The following is a 26539-nucleotide window of genomic DNA, read 5'->3' as shown; positions in this document are numbered from 1 at the left end:
AGACTACCAATAAAAAATTTTTGTTTATCCAGGTGAAGTGGAATGGGGTAGAGTGTGTAACTTGTAGGCTAGCTAACCAATCAATGATCAATATCACACGTTTATCACAGGCTGCCAGGTTTTTGGCAATTGTACGCTATCTTCATTGATAAACTGGTTAACCTATAGCCAACCACATTATACCTCCGTCCCCATCAACTCACCTATTTAAGAAGGGATGTTAATTGGTAATTTCAGTTAAACATCTGTTGACTAAAGGTGGCTGTACAGAGTGAGGCCATAATGAGGTATGTTAGAAAATTAGCAGGAATTTTCATTTTTGGAAAAATATTTATTTATTCATCTATATTAATGTTGTCCCCTTCAAAATAGTCCCCATTAGGGATTATGCACTTGTGTGAGCACTTCTTCCAATCTCAATCTTTGAAACACTTCTTAAACTTGATCTTTGGGATAACCTTTAGTTCTTTTAAGCTATACTTGTAAATGATGGCCCTTTAAATTTTTAGAAATGATGGCCCCAATGAATAAAAAAATTTACATTGAGCTATGTTTGGGAAATATGGACGCTGCAACATCGTTACAGTACTGATTTTGGCCAAAAATTCACGAGCAAGCAATAAAGTGTGAGTAGGTGCAAAAGCCATAAATGTTTTGCCACAAATCCAGGCATTTCTTTTTTATTTTTGTATTGCTTCACGCAAATGGCGTTAAACTTGAAGGTAATACTCCTTGTTGACCGTTTGACTATGTGGCAAGAATTTGTAATGCACTATGCCATTAAAATCATTGAACATAGTTGGCATAACCTTCACGTTTGACTGAACTTGTCGAGCCTTTTCCCGTTTTGGCGATCCGGAATGCCTCCACTGGGATGATTGAGCCTTAGTTTCGAAGTCCTGAAATGTTTAACCACACGTAAAACCTTGTTTCACTCATATCAGACTCACCATAGGCCTTTGTTAACATTTCTCACACTTTGTTACATTTTATTTTTCACACAAAATATGATACAAATTCTTTGATCCATTTTTTAACAAATAAAAATTGCTGAGTTCATAAAAACACGTTTAACCTGCGCAGCTGCCACTGAAAAAGTGAACAATGAATACAGCTGAATATTTTATTATATTTCAGGAGCATGAGTACCAACAAAATAAAATAAAATCTTGGCAATAGGCCTCTTCAAACCAGTGAAAATTTCTGTTTACTTTTTGAACACACCTTGTACACAATGCATTAACATTGAGCTACCCCAATGGCCTCTAGAATGTTCTTGGAATGTTTTTTTTTTGAACACACCTCATACATTTCAAGAGTTTGATTTTGCTAACAACGTTTATAACCAGAAAAACTAGATGATAGTCAAGATACAGACTCGTAAGTCTAAGAATGACGATGTTTTATCTATCTGTTCAATTAATGAGGTTTGCATTATGAACATTCAGCATGACCTAGACCAATTTTAAAATATTATGTTACAAACCAAATGTAAGAAATTTCTTGATAATATATTCCATATTTGTTCTTTGTGAAACCCTGGTTTATTGACTATTTTCACAGTTTTTGTGTTTCACAACTTTATTTCAAAAATGTTATATTAGGCCTACACATGCTATTATGTTTATTGATTACTTTTTATTTTATGAAGAATAAATCAGTCTATGATCTGTTTTAGTGTAAGGTTGATATTTTCAAAAGTGTACATGATGTAAGTTTAACCATGGTCTTTATTTTAAAATTATTATATTTTATTCAGTAGTTCAATTTGCTCAATACTGCATTATTTTCAAAAATTTGTCCTAGAAAAGTATTTTATAACCTTATCAATAAAGTTGAGTCTTATATTATGTACCTAAGCAAAACGTGTGATAGAATTCTAATTTAACACAATAAAATTAATTGCATTCAATATTTACATTGATAATTCACCTGTTAAAAAATACTATAGTTCTCTAAAACACAACCTCTTCTAGTATTTATCATTATGTGATCAATTATTATATTATTAAAGTAGGTATTGTGATTATAAGACTATTGTTTCAAATTTAGTCAGTTGAAACAATAATGTCTCAAGAAAGAAACTACTTAAATGCTCCATGTTATTACTTTTTAATTTATAGTATATACATTTTATATGTTACTTCTTTGTAATGTAGTTGTGTATAAAGTCTTTAACCAAATAAAAAACAGCCTTGAATTAAATCATTGTTGCCAATCACTGTGTATGGTGTTTTATTTGCGGTTCCTTTCTTTTCCACTTAACAGCTTTCAGACTGTGTATGTAATATTATGTAGTATATACACTTTCAGAATAATTGTGTGTATTGATTTTCTACCTCTATGAGAGTGTTGTGCACCAGGCCCATCGTGTACTTTAAAAATAGACATCCTACATCTTGAATCCCCAAAATCTTAGAAAGTCAATCTTTTTCATTCACTGAATGAAAACCAATTATTTTTATTGTGAGTTCAAACTTGATGATTCTGAGAAATTACTTCAGCTGTTATCATCATTCTTATCCCACCTTATTATTCCAATTTCATTTCTGTTTATTTCCTGCCAATTTCTTGAAGTCTTGAGTCTGTCTTGTGAAATCAACTGCAGTGTTCATCCTGGCACCATTCTTCCAGGTTGAACTCACTGACAAGGGAAAGACTGAATTTAAATATAATATCCAGTGTCTAGCTAATTGCGAATGGATTGGAGATTACACACATAATCGTAAGCAGACACAGAACACACAGTATCTTCACTGCCTCTAACTACGTTATTTTTCACACTAATAATAAGTTATGAAATTATTGATGTTTTAAAAAATCACTGCTTCAATCTGGGTTTGATATTAAATTTACTGTGCTTGACTAAGCTATAGACCAATTTTTTTATTAACTATTTTTAGCAATATTTATATACATTAAACATAACAGAAAATGAATATTTTTGTAAAGCTGTGTTTATTCTGGTGTTATACGTTATGCGGCTTGTGTGTTCGACATTAAAAGCTTCTAGTCTATTTACATCACGTGCAACCAAAGAAATCCTTTAAGTAATAGCAAATTGCAAAGTAGCGCATGGTTACTTCATAGAAAAGCTTGTGTCAAAATATGTTAAAAACAATTAATTTGGACACAGTACCCATCAGAATATAAGACCTCCATGCTCAACCCAGCTAAGTTAAAGTGGTGTTTGACTGCACATTGCGATCAATGTGTTGCATTAGTTATTTTATAACTTTCTTGCTCAATAATAATGAACTTCATATATTTATAAATTCAATGAGACGTGTTACACTAAATACTATCATCTAAGTTTTCCAGATTCTATAGTGTTAAAGTGTAAATAACTCAATTAAAATCTTGAGATATTTTACTTGAGAGCTATATTTCCATGTGGTGTGAAGATTGGATGAAAGTTATAACGGTCATGTGTACCGAGATCTTAGATGCCACACTAAAAATTATTGAAGGTTGATTGATAATTTTTGTAGTTATTGAGCCTTTATATCATATCACAAAATCAGGCTATTTTGCTAAAACCGCTAATATAAATAATTAATTTAAAATTATTAAGTGTAAGCAATTTTTTATTATTATTATATTTTATCAATAAATATTAACTTACTAACAAATCCTATTAAATATATTGTTTTTAAAATAGATTTCATTGTAAATAAAAACAACAAATTTTGAAATTGCAACAAAATACTCCGTATGTTTGTTTTTACAGTACAAATAAAACAATACACTTTAAATTGAGATAGATGATAATTTTAAAGCATAAAGACTTATGTTTCATGTATCAGAAAATGAAGAAGCCTTGCTAAGAAAGAAGAGACTTGGAAAATACTGTAAGTAAAATGAAAAGACTAAGAATGAGAGCTGATGGAATTTAAAACAACTTGTGGAAGATCAAAAGACTACAGGTCTTGATTGTGAAGGTGTAAGAAGTGTATCAGTAACTTTCCTGAAGAACAAAAACAAAAGACGGATTCTGTTTTACAATGATAGATTACAAAATTAGTTAATTGTAAAAACAGTTCAAAATCGTCATATACTTGAATTTAATAAGTGGAGGCTTACATAAAAAAACTCGAGTGTTGGAAGGAATCTTAAAATCAGTACATTTAACCACTGGACTTTTTTTCTGCAGCTAAAAAGGAATATGTGACTGCACGTCCATTCATTGATGGTTTGAAAGGTAACAATATTAAAACTGTACAAACATGGTGAAGTGATCCTTCCAAGAGAAAGAATCCAATGATGGGAAGGTTACCATTAAAGACTCAAAATGTAATTACCTTAATGACATAATTAAAATTAAACATTGTGTGCAAGATAAATTCAGCCTCTTATTACAACATATTAAAGTGACCTACAACTTATAACCAGAAAGACAGTAAATAATTTACTAGGAAGTACTGCCAAATTCAACATGGCACTATATTTTTATATTTAAATATCTTAACCCAAAAGTGTTTAAAATAATTTAATATTTAGAGCCAATTATAAACTTGTAATTTGAAAAAACAGGCATTCAACACTTTTTCTTGTGTTGAGATTAAAAAGGAAAATATTCCAACGATTTAATTTGGCTTACATTATAAAACTAATTAATACAATACAAAGACACCTAAAGTAATACTCGTATTACCTTAGTAATAATAGATGACTTTGTAAGTGTCCATACTAGCTTCAATGTCAGTATGAAATGTACTATTCCCAGGCCGAGATATAACCTCACCAAAGCGCTGTGGGAACCTTTTTCTAGAAAACTTGAAACAAGTATCATGTTCTTTCCTCCAGAAGTGGGAAATTATGAGCCTCATCCTATCTAATCTTAAGTCCTAAGTCTCTCGAAAGGACTACATACCAGGGTGGAGGCTGAGTGTAAGGACCTACACGAGTTTAATGACACCGGTATTTTGCAAACTGTTGACCTTTTGTTAAACCCTCTTGACAAAGCCAGAAGAGAGAACTGGGTAGACTGTAGAAAATTTAAACTTGACTCAAAATAGTCCGTCAAGTGTGGTCGCTACTTATGAAACTGTCAACAAATAATTGGAGCCTAAAAGCGATGTCATATCCTATAGTCCCTGCAAAGTTGCTAAGCGTAATGTTGCTTTAATGTGTGTGAAATTCGACACACTAAAGATCACAAACTACAAGTTAAACGATATAAAGAGAAGATGTTTCAAGATCATTTACAACGGAGGAGGTAGACAAGGCTATTTCCGCTGTGCTAATTGGGAAGGCAGCTGGTGGAATTCGATGGAATCTAGCTAGCTGATACTTATTTCCCTTGTAACAACTGTTGGAGAGGTCAATTTATAACAGTTTTACTTGTCCTCACCCTATCAATGCCTGTACCACCTGAACAATGAAACTAGCTTATTTTAAACTCAACATCCTTTTTGATAGTGTTAAACTGTATCACAATAAACACACTCAGTATTTGAGAGTTATCTTAAATGGATTTATCTTTCAAAAGCCACCTTCAAAAATCAGCTAAAAGAAGGAACAGGAAATGGGGAGCCAAAGCACAAGTTATATGTACTACAGCTTATTCAGCTGATGAATATTTTGCTCCTTTTTGGCTAAATAGTACCCATACAAAAGAGATCAATGTACACCTGAATAGGGCCAGATCAGTCAATGGCTCTCTCTTGGCTACTCCCCTTGATTGGCACCCAGTAAGGTTTTCTTTATTTAAAAAAAAAAATAAAAGTCACACGGAGCCATGTCTGAAGAGTACAGAGGCTGGGGGCATCATTATAGTACTGTTGCCAAAAAGTCACAAACAAGCATTGAAGTGCGAACAGGTGCAATAGCCATGAATTGTTTTGCCACAAATCCAGATGTTTTTTTTTTTATGATTGCTTCACGCAAATGGTATTGAACTTGCAGGTAGTAGTCCTTACAAACCTTGTGGCAGGAATTCATGATGCACTATGCCATTAAAATCGAAGAACACAGTAAGCATAACCTTTATATTTGACTGCACTAGTTTGAGCCTTTTTCAGTCATAGCAATCCGGAATGCCTCCACTGGGGATGACTGAGCCTTAGTTTTGATGTCATATCCGTAACCCATGTTTCGTCACCTGTTACTACATGTTTAAGTAATTCATTTAGTGACTCCCTGAGCAACTTTGCTGTTTTTGTTCAAAATTAAACTATTTTGGAACAAATATTGCTGGCACACTTCAAATATTCTAAACATACAAAAAAATGTCATGACATTAGCCAATTGATATACCAAACATCTCTAATCATAATGTGGTGATCGTTCATAACCATTTTCTTCATCGGTTGTTCATGTGCTGGAACATCCTTCAACTTGGAGCGTCAGTCACCTTCAATGTCTTCATGGCAAACTTTGAAACGTTTATACAACTCGTAGACTCTTGTTTTTACTCATAGCATACTCACCATAAGCTTTTCCTAACATTTCCCACACTTTCTTTGTTTACACTCTATACAGGGTGAAATAAAAGTATGGATACACTCTGTTTAGTTTTTGATGGATAAAGATGGAGGAATGGAACTCGGGACACCTTTCTAGGAAATAGAAGTGAACTTTTAGTCACTGTTACAACTTTGCGCATTTCTCCCAAAAGGGATTTTGGGGTGGACAGGGGGGGTGTTTTGGTGGCTCAAAATGTTTACATGTAAAGACCTATTAAGTGACACGTCATTTGAAAGGTCTTGATAAAAGAAGAACAGTGGAAACTAGAGCTTTCTATCTCAACCCAGTACAAAGTAACAGTCATTAAAATTAATTATTTAAAAGCATGGATGGATTTCCGCTCAACCTTCAATGGACAAAGATAAAAAAATGAAAGTCAGGACACCCCTCTAGGTTTACAAAAGGGAAGCATTTCCCAAAATGGGCTTTGTGGGGGGGCAGTTTTAAAATTTTAAAATGTTAAAGTACAGTAGCACTAGTTATTCATAATTACGTTAAGCAATAAAATGGCTAAAACTTACTAACCTGTGTCTTTTATTCCAGATGTTCAAACTATTGTCCCAGGACAGTTTGACAATGTCTGAGCCAGTTGTAGAAACTTGAAATGGCATGCTTTTATGGATTCACTTAGGATTTTTTTTAAATTTCTGTTACTATTCTGTTCTTAAGGTCATTAATGTACAGGAGTTTTGTATTATAGACATTGTTCTTAATGTGACCCCACACAAAGTAGCCAAGTGGAGATAGATCTAGCGATCTTGGTGGCCACTGGATACTTCCTCTTCTGCCTATCCAGCGATTTTGAAAAATATTGTTTAAAATACTCGCAGGACAAACAGGCCATAAAGTGGAGGTGCTCCATCCTGCTAGAACCACACTTCATTACAGTTGTTGGTTCCTACTTGAATAGCTGGAATCTCTTAAAACAGAATCACAAAAAGAATCTCTAAACAGCCGCCCCTTGGATAAATGATTTACATTTAAATGCTAAATTGGGCTATATATGTCTTAGGAATCGTACGCAGCAGCAAATCAGAAATGCCAAAGCTAGGTTTTACCACAGAAATCTTGTCTCAGCGGCAATCCACGAGGTCGCTTTGGAACAGGGACAAGGGCCCAGGTATGGAAAGTCAAATTTTCGATACCACTGCTTCCTTTGACCTCAATGTAATCAATGTCCAATAGATGGAATCTGCAGCTAGTCCAAGCTGAGGGCTGCGACCTATCCTCTATTTTTACTTTAAGTTTAATTTTGTATAGGTTAAGAATTTTTGTTTTTCTATTTAAAGAATAAATTAATAATCTACCACAATTGTATTGAACTATTGTCAATTTATTGTATACAAAATTCTCTTTTAATAAAGTAATTTTTCATTTACATTTTTCAAAAAAACACATCTTAACTTTGTTAATTTCCAACCACAAACAGCATGATATTGGACTTCTTTCAAAACTGATAAGGGAGGACTGCCTAGTGATGGGAGAATCGAATAGTATTCGAATACAGCCAGAGTATTCACATATTCGAATACATCAAAATGAATTCGAATACTTTTGAAATGAATACAATTTCTCTGGAAGAATTGAATTCAAACCTGGAATAATTTGTTATTCTGTCTGACAAATAGTATTCAAATAAAATATTCAAGAGCTGTATTCGTATTCATATGAGGTTTAAAATGAATACATATATGGAGACTTTGAAAAGAATAATTTTGGGAGATTCATAATTTGAAAAATAATTACAAATTTTAATACTTGAAAAAATGTATAATTTAAATTTAAAAATACATATTATTTAAGAGTTACAGTTGTAAGCAATAAAGACAAATATGAATGTTTATTTCATTATTGTGTAAAAACAAAATATTATTGAAGTTTTCTGGCTTCAGTCTATTTCTACGGTAATTAGTGACAAGACCTGCTTTGGAAAATAGTCTTTCAGACGGAACTGAAGTAGCAGGTAAACAAAAGATATTTCTTCTGAAGTTCGTATATCATGGGTATGACTTGTTTATACGAGGCACCAAAAGCCAAAAAAAGGCAAAAGTATTCGAATACAGGGGTGAATTTGTGACAAACAAGTGAAATAACCCAGGAACAATAGATTGCAGGGAAAGAAGTAAGACAGGTTTAGACCTATCTGTTAGAAACGCTCAGCTGAGCAAAAAGTATTCGAATACAGGGGTGAATTCGAATTCACTGCATTCGATTCTCCCATCACTAGGACTGCCCTGCAGCAGGTAATAACCGTAAAACAGGTTTGAATTTGTAAGGGAATGATGATCTATTGAAGTGATTTACCTTCTGAATGTGAATGTTCATGTTTTGACTTAATTAATTTCAATGAGCTGCCATTTTGTACCGTGTTGAGATATAAAACTCTAGTCTCCACTGTTCTTCTTTTACAAAGACCTTTCAAATGAGGTGTCACTTTATGGGTCTTGACATTTAGAAAGTTAAGAGCTGTCCACCCAAAATCCCATTTCGGAGAAATGGGCAAAGTTGTAGCAGTGACTAAAAATTTCATTTCCATTTCCTAGAAAAGTGTCCCAAGTTCCATCCCTCCAAAACTAAAGTGTATCCATACTTTTAACTCACACTATATTTAATTTTTCAAACAGAATTTGATAAAAATTAATTGATCTTTTTTACAAATAAAATTGCTGATTTCGTAAAGCACGTCTAACTTAAGCAGCTGCCACTGAAGAAGTAAATAATGAACATATCAGAAAATTTTACCATACTTCAGGAGCATGAGTACCAACACAATAAAATAAAATCTTGACAATTGGCCTCTCCAAACCTGTGAAACTTAAAAATTCCCGTTACGGTACTTTTTGAACACACACTGTACAAAATGCAATAACATTGAGCTATCACAATGCCCTCTAGAATGATCCTGGAGTGTTTTTTTTATTTTCTTAATGTCAGTCCAGTGTAAGACAGCTTGCTATTACATCATTATGTGGTAGAATCTGTTCTGTATTTAGCTCAATGATGCATTTAGGAGTTGAAAAACAAAATAACTATTTCAACTAACTTTGTAAAGAAATTTGAATGATTTATTTTCAATCTCACCAATTCAATTCTGTTGAGGACTAAATCCTTCTCTTTCAAACACTGCCAATCAAATATACAAAGCATTTAATCTTGCCTTAATAAACTTTATAAACAGTTTTGTTCAGCAACACTGTTGGAATCATTAAAAAACAGTACAAAGGGAGGATTGAGGGATGGTAACAGAATGAATCAGGCTTCACTTTATAATTCTTTTTATTCACAAAATATTATATACCTTATGCTCCATATTGCAAGTAATATTGTATAATTTTCAACTATAAACAACAAAAAGATGGACAAATAACAAAGCCGCACTACGACTATCCTACAAGTTACGGCAGTCCTATGGTTGGCGACTAAACATTAATTGGGTAAATTTGTACTTGACACCTAAGATTCATTTCCAACACAAAACACAAGCTGATCAATTGGCCAATTGTCTGAATATGTAGTGAGGTACAGACCAATGTATTTACATTAAAGCTTCAATGGCAAATAACCTTTAAGTAATACATATTTACAACATTAACAATGATACTAAATTCATGTACCGAGAAATATTAGAACTCTCAATGTTCAAAATTATGTTTTTCATATTTTTCAACCTTCCTTAAAATGTTTAATGTGGACTACCAATATGATATGGCCAATAAGAAGAATATGAAAAGAATACTTATTGGAACAGCATCCAAAACAAGTTATTTGTCAAACGTAACACTACACTAACAAAAGGAGAATTGCATTCTGTATCAAAACATTGAAATAGCTTAATTTAAGTAGTTAGGTAAAAAATTTAAAGTTAATATTTTGTCAGCTGTTAACAACCAAATAAAAATAAGTAGATAGAACTTGATTTTTTTATTAATACATGCATTACAATAAATTCAACCCTGTCACACTACACTAACACAAGTTTTATTTTCTCCTCAAAGCAAAACACTAAAACCCAAAAATAAGAAAAGAGAACTATGTCCTTCACCAGCTTAAATATTAGGATACTAATATTTTAAGAGAATATACCCTCAAAAAGACTATGAACACAAAACATCTTGAGTAACAAAAACCAAACATCTTTCACAAATAAAATAAAAATTCTAGACTCACAACCATTATTAAAAAGCTGTAAAACACATTTCAGATAATTACTAGACTAGAATTAAATTATGACGAGAAAATATACACATACACATAAAAACAGTTTACATTAGGTAATGTTCATGAGGATCACAATTATTGTTTGTTCACAAGCTCGTTACCAGTATATTAACACATAAACCAAACAAGATGCAAGATGATGCAATTTTATTTATCGCCTATTAATTTGTACATGTCAACATGCTGACAATTTAATTATTACTAATATTTTTCAGAAGAAGGATATTCAAAAATTAAGACATTATATTCTTACTTTTGGTAATTATTTATTTTATAATTTGTAATTAAATTAGCAGTCTCAGCTTTATTGAGCGTTTACAACACTTAAGAATAAAAAGAAATTTCAACCGTATACATTTTGAATTGTGTTTTAGACGTTTATAATTTAGAAATAAAATTCCATTTGTTCGGGTTTAAACACTATAATCTATATCTACAAGGTTAATACTATATACAACCTTTTAAAATTACACTATGATATCAACTATAAAAAAAGAAAACCTCTCAATTTGCAGTCACAAAAATCAGGGAAAAGAATCAACAACAATTATATAGAACTTAATAAATAAACAAAAGTACTATTTGTACATTTGAAGAATATTCCAAAGGTAAGTACCAGAAGTTCAGAAAACTTTCAAATGTATTATTTATATACACACAGACAATAAACGTAGCTAAAAATTGTAGTTGTCTTCTTCAACACATGTTTAAAATTCCAAATATGATTTTTAATATAAATACATGACAAATGGGTCAAAAGAATATTTATATTTTACTACAGTTGATATATAAATACTTACATTATAGTATTAAAATTGTTGTTCTCCACTTGTAATTATAATTTTTAATGTGTTAAATCTTTTTATTAATAAATCTTACAATTTAATTTTTAAAAGTGTGAGAAGAACTCAATGCATTAAAGTTATCTTAACATTTCATTTTATTATTGACAGTATATTACCCCACAGATTAATTATTTTTGTAGTGTGTATAAATTATAATATATTGCCTGCATCTTTTTGCAATGGTACACAGCTTGAGAATATTCTTCATGATTAAAGGTAAGAGTAAAAATAACGTTTATCTTTTTATATAACTATTATCAATTTATTAACACTAAGAACAACCCAATTCAATTGAGTACAGGATTCATGAGTATTAGTATCAATGTTTTGTACCTTCCAAAGATTTGACGCTTAACAATAAAAAGAACTGCCAAACCATTGACGTGAAAAAAGTGAAAGGCTACTTCAGTTTGCAGATCTGAAGAATTGGAGTGTTTAATTCTCACATTCAAGGAATAGTTAATCATTTGTTTTTTACAAAAAATCTTTTCTCGTGCAAGAAATACTAACTCCTTCAACTTTAACTTGTTATTTCTTGGACAAAAACAGATTATTAGGAACAACTAGCATAAGGCCAATATGTGGGAGAAGGGCAGATCTTTGCATCAAATTAAAATAATACGCTTTCAAAGTGACTATAAAAACTACTAAAATAAAATGAGAATGCTTAGTTAAATTGGGGAACACGTGTGTGCCATAAGAGTGATGGCCAGAATTGTTATCGGGCACTAAGATAATGTATTGTACTGTAAGATATATACTGGTCTTGTTGGATAACCTTTTCTTGGTACTTAACAATTCGGAAATATTTTATAATTTTAAAGTACAACATTTTTATATTACAATAGTTTCAAATATTTCACGAACAAGGACTCTAAAGAATTCCGTAAATGGACCATCCCAATTAAAGTTGCCCACAGTAAAAATTCGAAACGTATCCAATCAATGGAAATCTATTAACTCCTTAAGTAGTTATACTTCTGACCAAGTGCCAAGTAAAATCATCCATATTTTATCTGGAATATTAAATCGCTAATTAGTCCATGTTTAACTAACTAATACCAAAGGAAAACATTCCATTACTACTACTAAGCACATACATGACCTTCTGCCAGAAAACATCATTCTGGTGCAATTACATATAGGTGTTATTCTAAGTTTTCCTATACCCAGACACCTTAAAGGTGTTTGGTCACCAAATATATTTTTATTACAAAAATCTCTAATTTGTAATCTTTCAATATTCAAACTGGATTAATAATTAATAATCTAATAATGTTGATTGTTTCCATTTAACATAATTTGTCACTTACTAAAATATTAAATTCAGTGAATACACTCGTTGCAACTATAAACATTTTTAAACAGGCAGATATAGTGTTTTGAAATTTGTATCAGTATCCATCCTAAATGCATGTTCAGCTTACACACTTCATATAACATTGTCAGTACATCCCGAACACTGAGTCAATTGTTCAAACTAATTTTAAGTATAGGATTGTGTAGGAATTCTGTTACAAATAGATTTTTTATGCAAAAAAAACTTGGGTGACCAAGCATCCTTAATGAGTGGGATTTATGAAAAGGACAACTGACAACTATACAAGATTGTCCATTTTATTACAAGCATGTTAGCCAGCCATTATTTCTGTCTATATAGGTATTGTAAGTAACTATTGTCTATTGGTTGCTACTTTTGATTCGGTTTTATTGTATATAAATTTGAAAATTAGCAAACTTTTGAAATTATACTTAAAAATGTGTGTAAATAACTAAAATTTAGATTTAATAATGCAAAATTCCTTTTAATACTCAATCATTTTATATAAATATCAAAATTTAAATTAATAATCCTCAAAAATGTTTGTGTTGGAAATAATGCTTTGTGTGTTATTGTTATTTCTACAAGTGACACCGAATGACAAAATTCGTTATGTACAAGATGATAATATTCAACAGTTAATACGTAAATGGAAAAAAATACATATTTATTGAAACTGATAAAATTATTAAGTTATTCAAAATCAATTTAATATAAAAGTTACAATTAATTTTTTCCATTTTTCTAATAGTTTTATTATGCAGATGTTTTTATAAGCAAACATTCTGAAAATATAGAGATTTGAAAGAATAACAATATTATTGTTGCAAATATTTTTCATTTTTGTGTGTAAAAAGTTTAGTTATATGTGTAATTAATGATGGGCAAACCTCATGACAATCCAGTTATATTTTAAAACCAAAATGTGATGAACAAGTTTCACAACCAACAAAATTAACATAATACAAGTGATATATGTTACAACCAAAATACACACGTATTACGTTTTATTAATGAAAACTCATACAATGTAAAGGTGATTTATTCAATCAGTAATAAACCATGGACTCTCTAAAATAATAGTACATAAAAATCTGTAATTATGAATTAGTTTTAATTTAACTAAACAGATCAAATTAATAATCATTATTAAAAACACAATATTCTTGTTTACGTGATCTGAAAAACAAACAAACAAACAAAAAACAGCACCATTTCAGTCTCAGTTTACACTGAATTTTTCATTTGTTCTTCAGTGACACACAAATATTTTAACCTCTTGGAATTAATATTTCAACCATTATAAAAATGTTATTTAAAATAACTTTGAGAACGATTTAAATAAATTATAGTGCTATCAACTCATTAATTTAATTAATTAAACTAACTTATAACAGAACCATATCAGAATAAACTTAACACCTTTTAAGTCAGATCTTGATTCATGCAAATAAATTATTATTCATGCTCTGGTAAATATATTATTTAGTGTGTAGTAAGTATTATGAGTACTATGTACTATGAACACAATTAAAATGTAAATAACCCTATTTCATAATGAGTTGATGGAAAAAATGCAAATTAAAAGTTAAACATCAAATTACAGTCGAGTACACAAGCAATTATACAGAATGGTAAAAAAGTCATACTTCCCAAATAGTAATTTTAAAATAACTAACATTAAATTGAACGTGCATTCAATTTTTTAACTTTTATGCTATATTCTTTTCTGAATATGATACCATAGCTCTCCCTGAGAGGAGATTTATTTTACTTTACATAGAATCCTAAACAAACAATTCCTTGATAGAGGAATGTGACGGAAAATATTTACAACATATAGAACCTGCTATATTAAGCTCGTACTGTACAGACCTGCTTATACTACGTTTTCAATAAAATCCAGTAATAGAATCTGAAAGTTTTAAATTCAATAAATAATGGGCATACAATGCCAGCATGAGAGATCATAGCTTAAGTATGTCGAGTTCCTGTCGTGAGATAGAGAGAGAGTGTGTGATACTAGCACAACACAAAACTGAGTATTCTTCCTACGTAGTGATGAAAATGTTTTGTACTACAAAATTATTAATTAATGAACAGTCAATAAATAGTAGGTGTGGAGGGGATGTGTAAAGAATGAGTTTCGCAGTCTACAACGGACAAACGGACGGCACCACTCGGATCCGGTTAATGCGCTGTGGATGTTTGGGGAGGTGTGGGGGGGGCCTAGTGGCAGTAGAAATACAACAAGCAATATACTAGTGATCGGCTGAAACATTTTTTACTAGTGAGTTGCAGACTGCACAAACGACAATTCTTCACAGCCTAAAGGAAAACGACATTAATTTCGTTGAAAATTGTCGACTACTAGTGTTTTAAGATGTTTTCTCTACAAGGGGGCTGCCGGCGGTCCTTGACTGGGGGACGAACTCCGCAGCATTTGGGTTCAGTGTGCTCTATAACAACCATTGCCATTTATCAACAAAATGCCTCATTACATAACACAACAAGAGTCAATATAATTGTTCCCTTTTGTATACCTATTTCTCTTTTAAAATTAATAGTTTTAAATACACTATCTAAATCAATATTATAGATACCTACGAATGAACCATTTCTGAATTTGATCCAAAATTTCTTCTAAAGTAATACCATTAGTCTGATATTACACAGGATACTGTTAAGCATTTCTATGTAATGACATTTTAGAATATCATTAATTTTGTGTTCATAAGAGTAAGGGTTGGGAACTGAACAATGCCAAAAACATTAAAAAGAAATTGTTTCATTTTTACATGAAAATAATGCAATTAACATAACCTAAATCAATAAGAAATTAAAATAACTATTTGAACATTTCACACAAAGTGAATGATTCTCAGTAAATTAATAAAAATAACTAAAGGCAAACATATCGATGTAGTTAAATTGAATGTAAAATAAAAAAGAAAAAGGAACCGGCTTTTCAATAATCGGGGTTTTTCTGCACTTTAATAATTTTTACAGATTTGTTGAAGTTTAAATTATTTAAAACATTTGAAGCTATTCCAGGTTGTGAAAACCTAATAAAATCCTGATATCTGAAAACATTTCCTAATAAGCTACGCAATTCTTCAATATAACCTATACCCCACTACATTAAACAATAGCCAGCTGTCTACAAAAATAGATAATGTTAAATTTACTTGATAGGACATACTGTATTCTCCCAAAACAAGGCTCTGAAACACTTGCCTAAACCCAAACTCTTCCAAAAAAACTTTGTTTCACATAACGCTTACTTTAAAATTGCCACACCGATTGAACAATCACATATATATATAATTACAATCTCGAATATATGAGACATTTAAAATTTAAAAGCAATAAAAATGACAGCTATTGACTGATCACATTTTCATTGCATCCTGTGTTGTCATACTGATAGTGCTCAACATATAGGTGTTTATAAAGGAACAATGGAGATCAACTGTCACTGATAGAACAATGGGTGAAAGTCAATTGTTGCACAGTCTCATACATCCTAAATGGAAGTCAACACTATCCTACATACAGTAGATTAGTTATGCACATTATGTGTAGCCGTATCACGGTTATGTTGTCATATGTATGTAAATGAAAAACAAAATCCATGCATAAATGTTTTTATATGACAGCAAATAACCTATTATATTTTATTTTTTATGGTTAAAAATTTAACTAAGTTCTATTGTTTTATTAATTCTAGTACAAAAATAAGTAGAATTTACTTTTTACCATTTTTATTAATAAATTTCAAGTTTATACAGAACCAACAGTAAACTGAAATAAATCTTCGTTGTTTTATCTTTTAAAGGTACTGAAGGCATCGCACTTGTTAAATAAATGATTGAGTTTTGTAATTTCATGAGCTTATAATTCCCGAAAATTGTGTGTAACTTTGTGTACTACATCCTAAGAATCTGGAGTTTCCTAAGAAAACAAAATAATTATAAGGATTAGGCAAGTATAAAAAAAGAATAAATGTAACAGCAGTGCTAAGAGTATATATGTAGTATATATTTTGTTACTAAAAACGAGATATAAACTTACTAAAATATCAAAGAATAAAAATTAAGTGTTTCCATGAGAACCATCACTTTTTTTATTTAAATATCCAAAAATAACCTCTAAAAAAAGTAGAAATTCTGTAGTTTTTCCACACCTGGACAGTTACAAAACAAACTATAAATATTGTATATGGGTTATAAATATAAACTAATCTGCCACATACATATAATTTTACTTGCCTGTTTAGCCAATTCATCCTTATCCTGAACTCTTAAGTTTGACATCTGGTGGCAAATGTCAGATCCGTGCCTGTAACAACAAAATCCGCTGATAATTTCATAAACACACAATGATATAATTATGTAATTGGAAATCATTGATCAGTAATTATACAGAATAGGATTAAAATGGTATAGAAATACATCAATCTACTCCTTCAGAAAGATTGGTTGCTCAGAATTAGGGCAGTAACAAACCGATTTCAAGCATGGATAATGTGTTGGCTGTTAACATTTATAGAATATTTTAAACATTTAAAGCAAAATGTAAATGTTTCATTTTCAAACTAACAGTTTAAAATTCCTGTTATGGCATTCTTAATTAATTTTTTCCCCTTTCCGTAACAGTTATTTTAAATTTATTACAAACTAACATGTGTTATTTTATAATATATCATTTTTGTGCTTTTAATTTTGTTGACAGTTTAATAGTGTCGAGACATCACATTATGAGTAATTTTTGTTCAAGTTTTTTTACTATAAAGGAGGATGCATTTTACAAAAGAATGTTTTTTTAATTAAATAAAATTCCCTAAATAAAAAAAATTTCAAAATTTAATTTAGTAAGTATAGTGTTATATATGTTATTCAGACAAAAATGTACATATTAAAAAAATGCCAACAATGCGCTAATAACCAATTTGTTTATTATAAATTACTTTTTGATGAACAACTGTAAATAAACAGTTACATGTTTATAATATCACTTTACCAGTAATGTAAAATAAACTTACTGTTCTGGAGGATTGTTCAACAGTTGGTTGCCGTCTTCTGACATGTCTAGTAAATGGTCTTGGAGGTCACGTTCATGATCCAGCATGACCTCCAAACAGTGTTCCATTAGAGCCTCTTCCTCTAACTGCTGCAAAATCTGAAATGGAAAATCACAATTACAAATACACTTTCTCAACAGCATCACAGTGCAGCAAAAACATCTAAATACATGAGACATGTGTTGAAATACAAAGATAAACCAATAAAAAATGACTAATTTCTATGCTTGGTTTACAGGGTGCATAGGGAAAAGGAAGCATTGAGAAGATAAAGACATATAGTTTTACTTTTGTTACACCATTTACTGAACAGTATAACAGGCATTTTTATGATACCATTCACACCTTTTTAATCACACAAAAAAGGACCTGGGGCCATGCCATTGAGCTTTGGACAAAGGCTAAGCTATTACCTAACTAATAGAGAAAAAATAAATTTCTTCAAAAATGACCTTTAAAAAAAATAAATTGTATTTATTTATGCTATTAATTTTGTAAATAATCGTTCTTTTTAATTAATTTATATTCACTTTATTGTTTTAAACTGATCTGTAACTGTGCAGAGTTACTGCCTCTTTTGCATTGTGAGCAGTTGCTGTGTCAGTATTCATATTATTTTGAGTTATTCTATCCAAATTTCATTAGAAATTAATAAAAGTATTGTTAGAAAATTGCTTCAAAACCAAAGTGTAATTTCCGTATGCTTTATGGGATCCATAGAATATCATGAGAATAATTTTATCTGTAGACTTAAAATGTTACAAAATCTTCATTTTTACAGATGAAAGTGAGATTGAAGTCCATCACAGAGAAAGCAGGCAAAATTTAACTTCTGCCTGCCTAGGAGCTATAAAAATCCATTCTCTGCCTGACTACAGGACTCTCAATAATTAAATGAACCACAGACTTGAAATTGTTCAGTCAACATAACTCTAAAAAAAACACTTACTTGTTTGTCAAATTCTTCTTCGTTCTCCATCCAGAGGTACTCTGAGAAATCATCATTCGTGACGGCAGAATCATTCTCCTCTTGATGCACATTGTCCGAGTTGTCTGATGACAAATAATCACCAGAAGACTCGTGGTTGCTGTAGATATTGGTCGGATCAATGATGGGGATCTTCATTTTCATACCCTGTTTGGAGTTGGTCTGTGTGAAACACCTGTATTGACAGCCAGCGTGTAGTTGGTGTTAGTAAAAATATGCTAACATTCCAAGATATTCTATTTCACCACTTCTAAACTACCAGTGAATTCTCTAAAGCATAGTTTGAGGTTTACTTCTGCCTTATGGTTCCAATTGCAACTTTATAAAAAACCTTACTTAAATTTAGTCTAAGGAAACTTTTATTCAGGCTTATACTATTACAACCAAGTTAGCCTATAAATGGTACACATTCAATAAAAAAACACTAGGGCTACTTTAAAAACCATTTGCTTTTCATTGCTAAAAACAAATATATTTAACCATTTTAAAACCATGCAGTAATTTAGAAATTTTAATTCACAATTTTGCTCCTTATACTGTTACTAAAATATCAAACCTAAAACATTTTACTTGTTTGCGTACTATTTTAAAATTAGATTTTAAAAGTATTTATGTCAACAAAATGTACAAAAATAATTATATTCTGTCCAAAACTAAGGTATTTTTATACTTTTGCCTAAAAACTTGTATTTGTAATTAAATTTAATACTATGTATTACAATAAAATACAATAAATTTTTGTATTAATCTCCAAGATCTGAACAGCATTTTCTTGTGATCCTTAAGTATTATAAAAAAATGTGGTTTTAAAAATACAAAATTATTCCAAAATCTTCAAAAACAGGTTTGCATAGATGTGGTTTTCTCGTGCATTAAAAAAATAAGGAAACAATTTTACAGCTTATATTTTTCATGATGAACTTTATACAAAACCATGGTGGAGATCTAGTAACTGATTATAAATTATCTAACGGTCAACTTACAGTATTCGTGCATAGTCTGTGTTATTGTTATAATGTTGTAATTTGTGTTTCTAAATTTGAGATAAAATGTCTGAAGGACTACATTCTTTTGAAATCGATAGACAGCTGACTGATGAACTAAGTAAAGAAAGTGAGGAAAATAGTGGGAGTGAATGTGGATTAGTTCAGTTATTTTACACCACCTGATTTGGACTCTGGCATGACACAGACAGACCTAACACTTCCATCAACTACAGCCTATGGAGACTGATGCACCTACTGAAAACATAGATTTTATTGCTGAAGACATTTCTGACCTCACTGACTTCCAACTTCCTCATGACGATGTTGATAACAATCAAGGCAACGGAAGTGATATAGAACAAGGGGACAACGATATTAGGGCTCTTAACCCGCTTGCTGGTCCAACAGCTGCATCACTAATAGGACGACCTGAACATCGAGGACATGGGAGAGGAAAAGAACATGAAAGATCTATTAATAGACAACCAGCAATCAGAGGTATGAGAAGCAATGATATTAGGGCTCTTAACCCGCTTGCTGGTCCAACAGCTGCATCACTGACAGGACGACCTGAACATCGAGGACATGGGAGGACAAGAACATGAAAGATCTATTAATAGACAACCAGCAATCAGAGGTATGAGAAGCAATGATATTAGGGCTCTTAACCTGCTTGCTGGTTCAACAGCTGCATCACTGACAGGATGACCTGAACATCGAGGACATGGGAGAGGAAAAGAACATGAAAGATCTATTAATAGACAACCAGCAATCAGAGGTAGGAGAAGCAATGCACCTTTCAATCATTCTTGGGCCAATTACCAAGGTTTACAAAAATTTACCTTTACCAGAGCTCCAAAATACAATATACATATCCCAAGAGATAGCAAACCTATTTTTTGTACTATTTTTGTTTAATTAACTATAATTAAGTCAATTCTTTTAAATCAAATACTATGTTTTCAATCTAAAAGTGTGTTTACAGTTGTAGGTAAAGACTTCAGGTACACACGATTAAAGCTAAACTGTTTATTAATCTGTATGGGAAGACTTTAATAAGCGACCTACACTTGTTATTTAATTATAATTATTGAACGACTTTATATATTTATCCTACTTCAATATTATATAATCATATCTTGTAAAATAAAGGAAAGCATTTTTACCATGGGTTACAAAGAACCAAACATCCATGTTGAAGCCACTTAGCAAATCTCGTCATTTTTAAGAGATGTCACCAATAATTACCATGTATTGCTATTTTTAAAATCTCACAAAAAAATCAATTACTTCTTGCTGTTTATGTTTTATATTAAAAATTACTGTAACCAAGTTGAAATCATAAATTGTAATATTGAATTATTCGTTCTGACAAATGAAATTCCACAAATTCAATACAAAAAACTGGCTGGAGTATAAAAACCGGCCACCACCACAAAAAATATTATCGATATTCAGATTATCTAGTTAGATAACATATAACAAAGATTGCGTTGGACGATATGGCTCGTAATCTGAGGTTGAGAAAGTACCCTACCGATCAGAAATGCCCCTGGCCATCAGAGCAAGCACATGGCGCCACCCTGCACTGACAAAATGAAAAACACGTGGTACCTAAATTCAAGCTTAATTCACATGAGCACATGTAAATGTCCACAATATTTTTTTACATTTAATGCATCTGTATAACAAATAGGAGACAGGAACAAAGTAGACACTTCTCGCCGACTTCACTTACTTTCGGGAGGCAATTAACAAGAACCGATCATCAGTATCTCACTATAGCCTGTGCTATTGTCATCCTAGTATTTGTAATTTGTGCTCAGGACTTGCATCCTGCACAGTGACAACACCTGGATTGGACTCCAAGCAGCTTTTGGGTATGTTTGAACCCTGTTCTTTTCCTTCTTTCTGTTCTTTATTTGTGTGTGTGTTAATATACCTCCCCATGTTATAAAGATCCACTTATTATACTCTTAAACAATTTGAATAAACTACTTGAGAAAGATTTGTCCCAACAAACTGGTGAAATAGCTTCGGACAAGAATTTGAATAGAATCAATACCCCTTCTTCCTTAGGAGCATGAGTCCCATGTAACAATAAATTGTCAAGGCCTACTCAATAAGCTATAATGAATTACAAGCCTTTTGGTAACGTGTTTAACCCTTTTAGTGCCAACGTCCGAATTTTCGGACATTGGATTATTGTGCGTAGTTTGCCAGCGTCCGTATTTTCGGACGCTGGCAGTTTAGGCGAAGATTGCCAGCGTCTGTTTTTTTCGGACGTTTTGTAAAAAAAAAAAAATTAAAAATTACTTTAATTAGTCAAAATAAACATACTTGTAATGTTTTAGAATCACAATACAACGATCTTTCCGATAATTACATTACCCAGTTTATAAGTCATACTAGGTAACCATACTTTTTGATTTTAAAGTTGGCTAGCCTATTCTGTGCATTTCGTTTCTCAGCTGTCAACAATTTTTGAAAAAAATTTGAGAAAAAAAGGAAAAAAAACTGTTGTGTATGTAGCGTAGCAAGCACTAAATCAGGAGGAAAATGAAAAAATCATCCTATATGTGTGTTAAATGTAAGAGAGGAGTGCACACCAAGTGTTACTCTACACTTCTGCTGAACGTTCTCTTCAAATTTTCTATTTTGTACATTTTTATGTAAATAGTTACTTGTTATTTTAAGTGATCCCTAGAGAACAATTTTTATTTATTTCAAGAGAGTTACTAGCCTACTGATCTGTGAAATATTTTGACTCTTGTGTTAAGACCTTCAAGAAAACAAGAAGACATTTAAGAGATTAGGCAAAACGGAGTGTTTTTCCAGGTTAGCACACTTTTGGATATTCTTTTTGTACTTTCACAATTTTTAATTTATCAGTTTGAAAGTTTGTAAATTTCAATAGAATAAAATTAGCAAATCAGTGATGTAGGTAATCAATGTTTTTCCAATGTTCTTTTTACTGTTGTGTATCACAAGTTAAACTCAAAAAAGTAAAAAATAAAAAAAATTTAAATACTAATAATTTTTTTTTTTTAACCCTAGAACTGTTAATCGACATAATTATGTCGGTTAATGCCGCTTTTATGGTGTTAACCGTCAAAATTTTGTCGGTCAAACATTCCCTCGTATAATTACTTTTTATAATATACTCCGGTAACGTATCGATATAATTCATGCACCATTGGATTCGGGAAGAAAAATGCTAAGGAACAGATGAGTTTTATTCCTCTTTGTATTATGGTTATGACGTAGCAAGCTTGTTATTTTGAACGTAAAAGAAAACGCGACGCCGTTTGTTGTGACCGCCATATTGCCGCTGCCGTTCTGTATCACTTTCGTGCCGAGCTGTGGATATTTGTAAGTTTTAATAGTTTTACGCGTGTTTTAGTGTCGTATTTAATGTGTAGTGTGTTGTTTGATGTCGTAGTAGTGTAAACATATATATTTTAGAATAAATCAATTTCTATTTACTGAAATATGTTTGAGAAATTACCGGCTTTGTGTAGGCTATGGCAAAATGACTTGGCTAAAATTCATTTCACATAGTTTGTTATTGTTTTCACTTACTAAACGTTATTTATAGCACTCTTTTAGCTCTGAAGTAACTGTTTATTTGTGGTAAATAGATAGTTTTCACAATAAAATATATATTTCCTGTAATTTCTTTGGTTATATATAATAACTGTTTGGGTTATTCTATATTTTTTCAATATCTTTAGTTATATTTATAGTTTTCTAACTAAGTAATATTTCCTATTACTTATAAACCATAAATTTATAAATTTTGATATAGTACAAGCTTTAGAAACTATTTTATATTTTGCTGAATGAAAATTTTTCGCAAAATTTTTGAATAATGGCAAAATTTAACTTTTTTTACTTTTCAAAAAATAATTTATGGTAATTATTTCATTACTAATGTATATTCTATTTTATTCTAAGTAATAAAATATGCAAAACAACATGTATTCATAGATAAATGTATTAGCAAAACTTGTTTTACCAAAGTCTTACGTGTACACCCGATTTTCAGAATTTATACGCATCGCTGCTTTTTGTTCTATAGCTTTATGATGCTTTCATAAATGTGTATAATGTTTATGTTTTTCTGAAACTAGATAAAATTTGACACAGAATGGCTATCTCACTTATAAATATTTCTCACTATAACTTCATTTGCTAGGTATGGTCCCCCCCAAATTTAAGAAATATTTTTCGTAAATTTTATATTTGATTAAAAAAAGTGTTTATTAGAAAATTTTTGATGGTTAATTTTACAATAAAGTGCAATTCTACGTTTAATTCTGAACACAAAAATATATACTCTTATTTATATTGCTTTTATTTTATATTTTTAATAATTTTTTTAAAAAAACCTTGCGCGAAGCTCCAAAACAGCCCGACACTACAGGATGAAATGACCGCCAGTTCTAGGGTTAAGTAATAAACACAGTTTTTTGTCTAATAAAGTGCAGGATACAAAATACAACTATTTAAGTTTAAAACAAAACAAAACCCATGAATTTATCTTAAAAAATAGTGTAGTTACAATTGTTTAAAGAATTACGGTACATTTTGGCTAAACGTGGCTGGCAATCTTGGTACAAACATGCATGTGTACGCCTGGCATTCCTGGTACAAATTTTGAAAATTTTTTTGGCACTAAAAGGGTTAAACTAATGTGAAAACATAGCAGTAAAGTTATTTAGCTCAGATTGTGTTGTGGGATTTTTTAATTATTTCTCCACAACTTAGGGGCCTAGGGCATTCTCAAGCTACAACCTTTAAAAATATTGTATGAGAAGCAGAAAATTGCAATCTGTTATTAGGATAAGACTAATACAAAAAAACACAATTTCAATCGAAAAAGAAGCAATTTCTAGGCTAGTTATTTCCATAACAATAAATTCACGTGTCAGTATGGTAGTGGAGCCTATTGTGGTAGACCTACTTTAATCAATTATGTGACCTAATTCAAAGTTAATCCAGATGTTGACCACGTTTCTAACGACAAACTATGAAATTTACACAGAGAATGCAATGCCTTGGGTTATTGAAAAAAGTTCACACTTCACTTAACATTAAAATTAAAACGAAACAACAATATTACCAACAAATAACTAATTTACGCATTTCCGTCAAACCATCATGGAGGACGAAGCAGGCTTTGAAACGAAACATTCATTAAAAGAAAACCTAAATACTAAATGGGATTTAATCTGAATTTTAATAACATACCTTTCGTGGGAACGAAAACTACTGCTTCAAAATGTTTCAGAAGATAGAATTTGAAAATTTTTCTTAAATTTTGTATCACATAAGGCCTAATCACTGAACCTTACAGAACACACCAACCAACACCACTAAAAGAAAAGAAGCACAAATAAAGAGTCCGTGGTTCAGTTCGAGAACCATAGACTAAAGAACAGCAAACAAGGGTGAAACTTTTAAAATAAAAATTATAGTAATAAGTGATTACTATTACCAGAAAAGGCCTATTACCTCGTATGGTTATATACATATAATATACATGGATATATTTAATCCTAAAATTAAACTAGAGCCTTTAACAACAAGATTTTATGTTCTAAAACATTGAAGGAACATACAATAGTTTCAAGTTTTGTTTCTTATACCACGTGAATAACACGTTACTGTATATATCTTATATAGTTAGAAAAATTGTTCAAATGAGTAAGTGGATTGCTAAAGGCGTCCTAGTATCAAGAAAATTTTTAAAATTACCACAAATAAGTAAAACTGCCTAATGGCCAAAATCTAATAAAGTTTTTACAGTCGTACAAACGAATATACTGTAAAATGATTAGAGCGGCAAAATCGTACAAAATAATAAAAATACTTTGCGAAATTATAACAATGTCTTGTGTCATTCAGGGTTCCTACTTGGGCCCTTTCTGTACATGAATGATATTGGCAGAATCATGAAATCCAAGTACCTTTTGTTTGCATATGACCGGAACATTTTGAAAGAATCTATGCTAATAGTGTTGGTCTAGAAAACCTTCAAAGTTCCCTCGACAGCATTAACAATCTTCTTTAGGCTGGGTCAAAACTGTTTGACTACTCTCAAAGTGGAGTTGAAGACCTTAATTAATCGCTCACATTTGCATCTTAGAAGTCAACATGCTAATCTTCTAACACTTCTTAAATTAGTCAATGGATCTCTGGACTGCCCTGAACTTCTTAGTAATGTTGACATCAGCATACCAAATGAACTAGATCCATAACTAGAAGACACTAGCGTCCAACCAGCTACTCTTGCCATAGCGGTCTTTCGGAGGATTTGGAATGAAGTTACTGTCCATGTTGACTTATTCAATGAAAATTAAATGGCATTCATAAATAAGATCTCTTGTTAAATAGCGTAGTCTTTATAAATCGTAGTGGTTTTTGATGGTTCTTATTATAGTTGTCATTAATTTATTGGTAGTGTTGCATGCTTTAAGAGTTAATGATTTATCAAACTCCTTCTATGTGTTAAATCCTTTATATTTTTTCCAAATAACACTGTTCTAAAGTAATGTTTAGGTTTTCTAGCTATAAGTTGAGTTAATCATTTGGAGCGTCGTTGTTATTATTATTGTTACAGTTGCT

General features: G+C 31.1%; 1 protein-coding gene across 2 annotated transcripts; it reads right to left on the bottom strand.

Annotated features, from left to right (window-relative positions):
- Positions 1 to 9726: 9726 nt before the first annotated feature.
- LOC124353038 (polyadenylate-binding protein-interacting protein 2) lies at positions 9727 to 25317 on the bottom strand. 2 transcript variants are annotated; one of them, XM_046802832.1, is made up of 5 exons: positions 25163 to 25317; positions 18885 to 19098; positions 17897 to 18033; positions 17124 to 17193; positions 9727 to 15311 (listed from the first exon to the last, which is right to left on the bottom strand). In XM_046802832.1, the coding sequence occupies exons 2-5, from the start codon at positions 19065 to 19067 to the stop codon at positions 15231 to 15233; spliced, it is 471 nt and encodes a 156-aa protein (XP_046658788.1). In that variant the 5' UTR covers positions 19068 to 19098; positions 25163 to 25317; the 3' UTR covers positions 9727 to 15230. The 2 variants fall into 2 exon arrangements, with proteins under 2 accessions (XP_046658788.1, XP_046658789.1); XM_046802833.1 differs by lacking the exon at positions 9727 to 15311 and adding an exon at positions 16600 to 16806.
- Between the last annotated feature and the right edge of the window lie 1222 nt (positions 25318 to 26539).

The sequence above is a fragment of the Homalodisca vitripennis genome, chromosome 1, assembly GCF_021130785.1.
Source record: "Homalodisca vitripennis isolate AUS2020 chromosome 1, UT_GWSS_2.1, whole genome shotgun sequence".
NCBI classification, from domain to species: Eukaryota; Metazoa; Arthropoda; class Insecta; order Hemiptera; family Cicadellidae; genus Homalodisca; species Homalodisca vitripennis.
The sequence above is the reverse complement of the archived record's forward strand: the minus strand, read 5'-3'. Positions and strand labels throughout refer to the sequence as shown.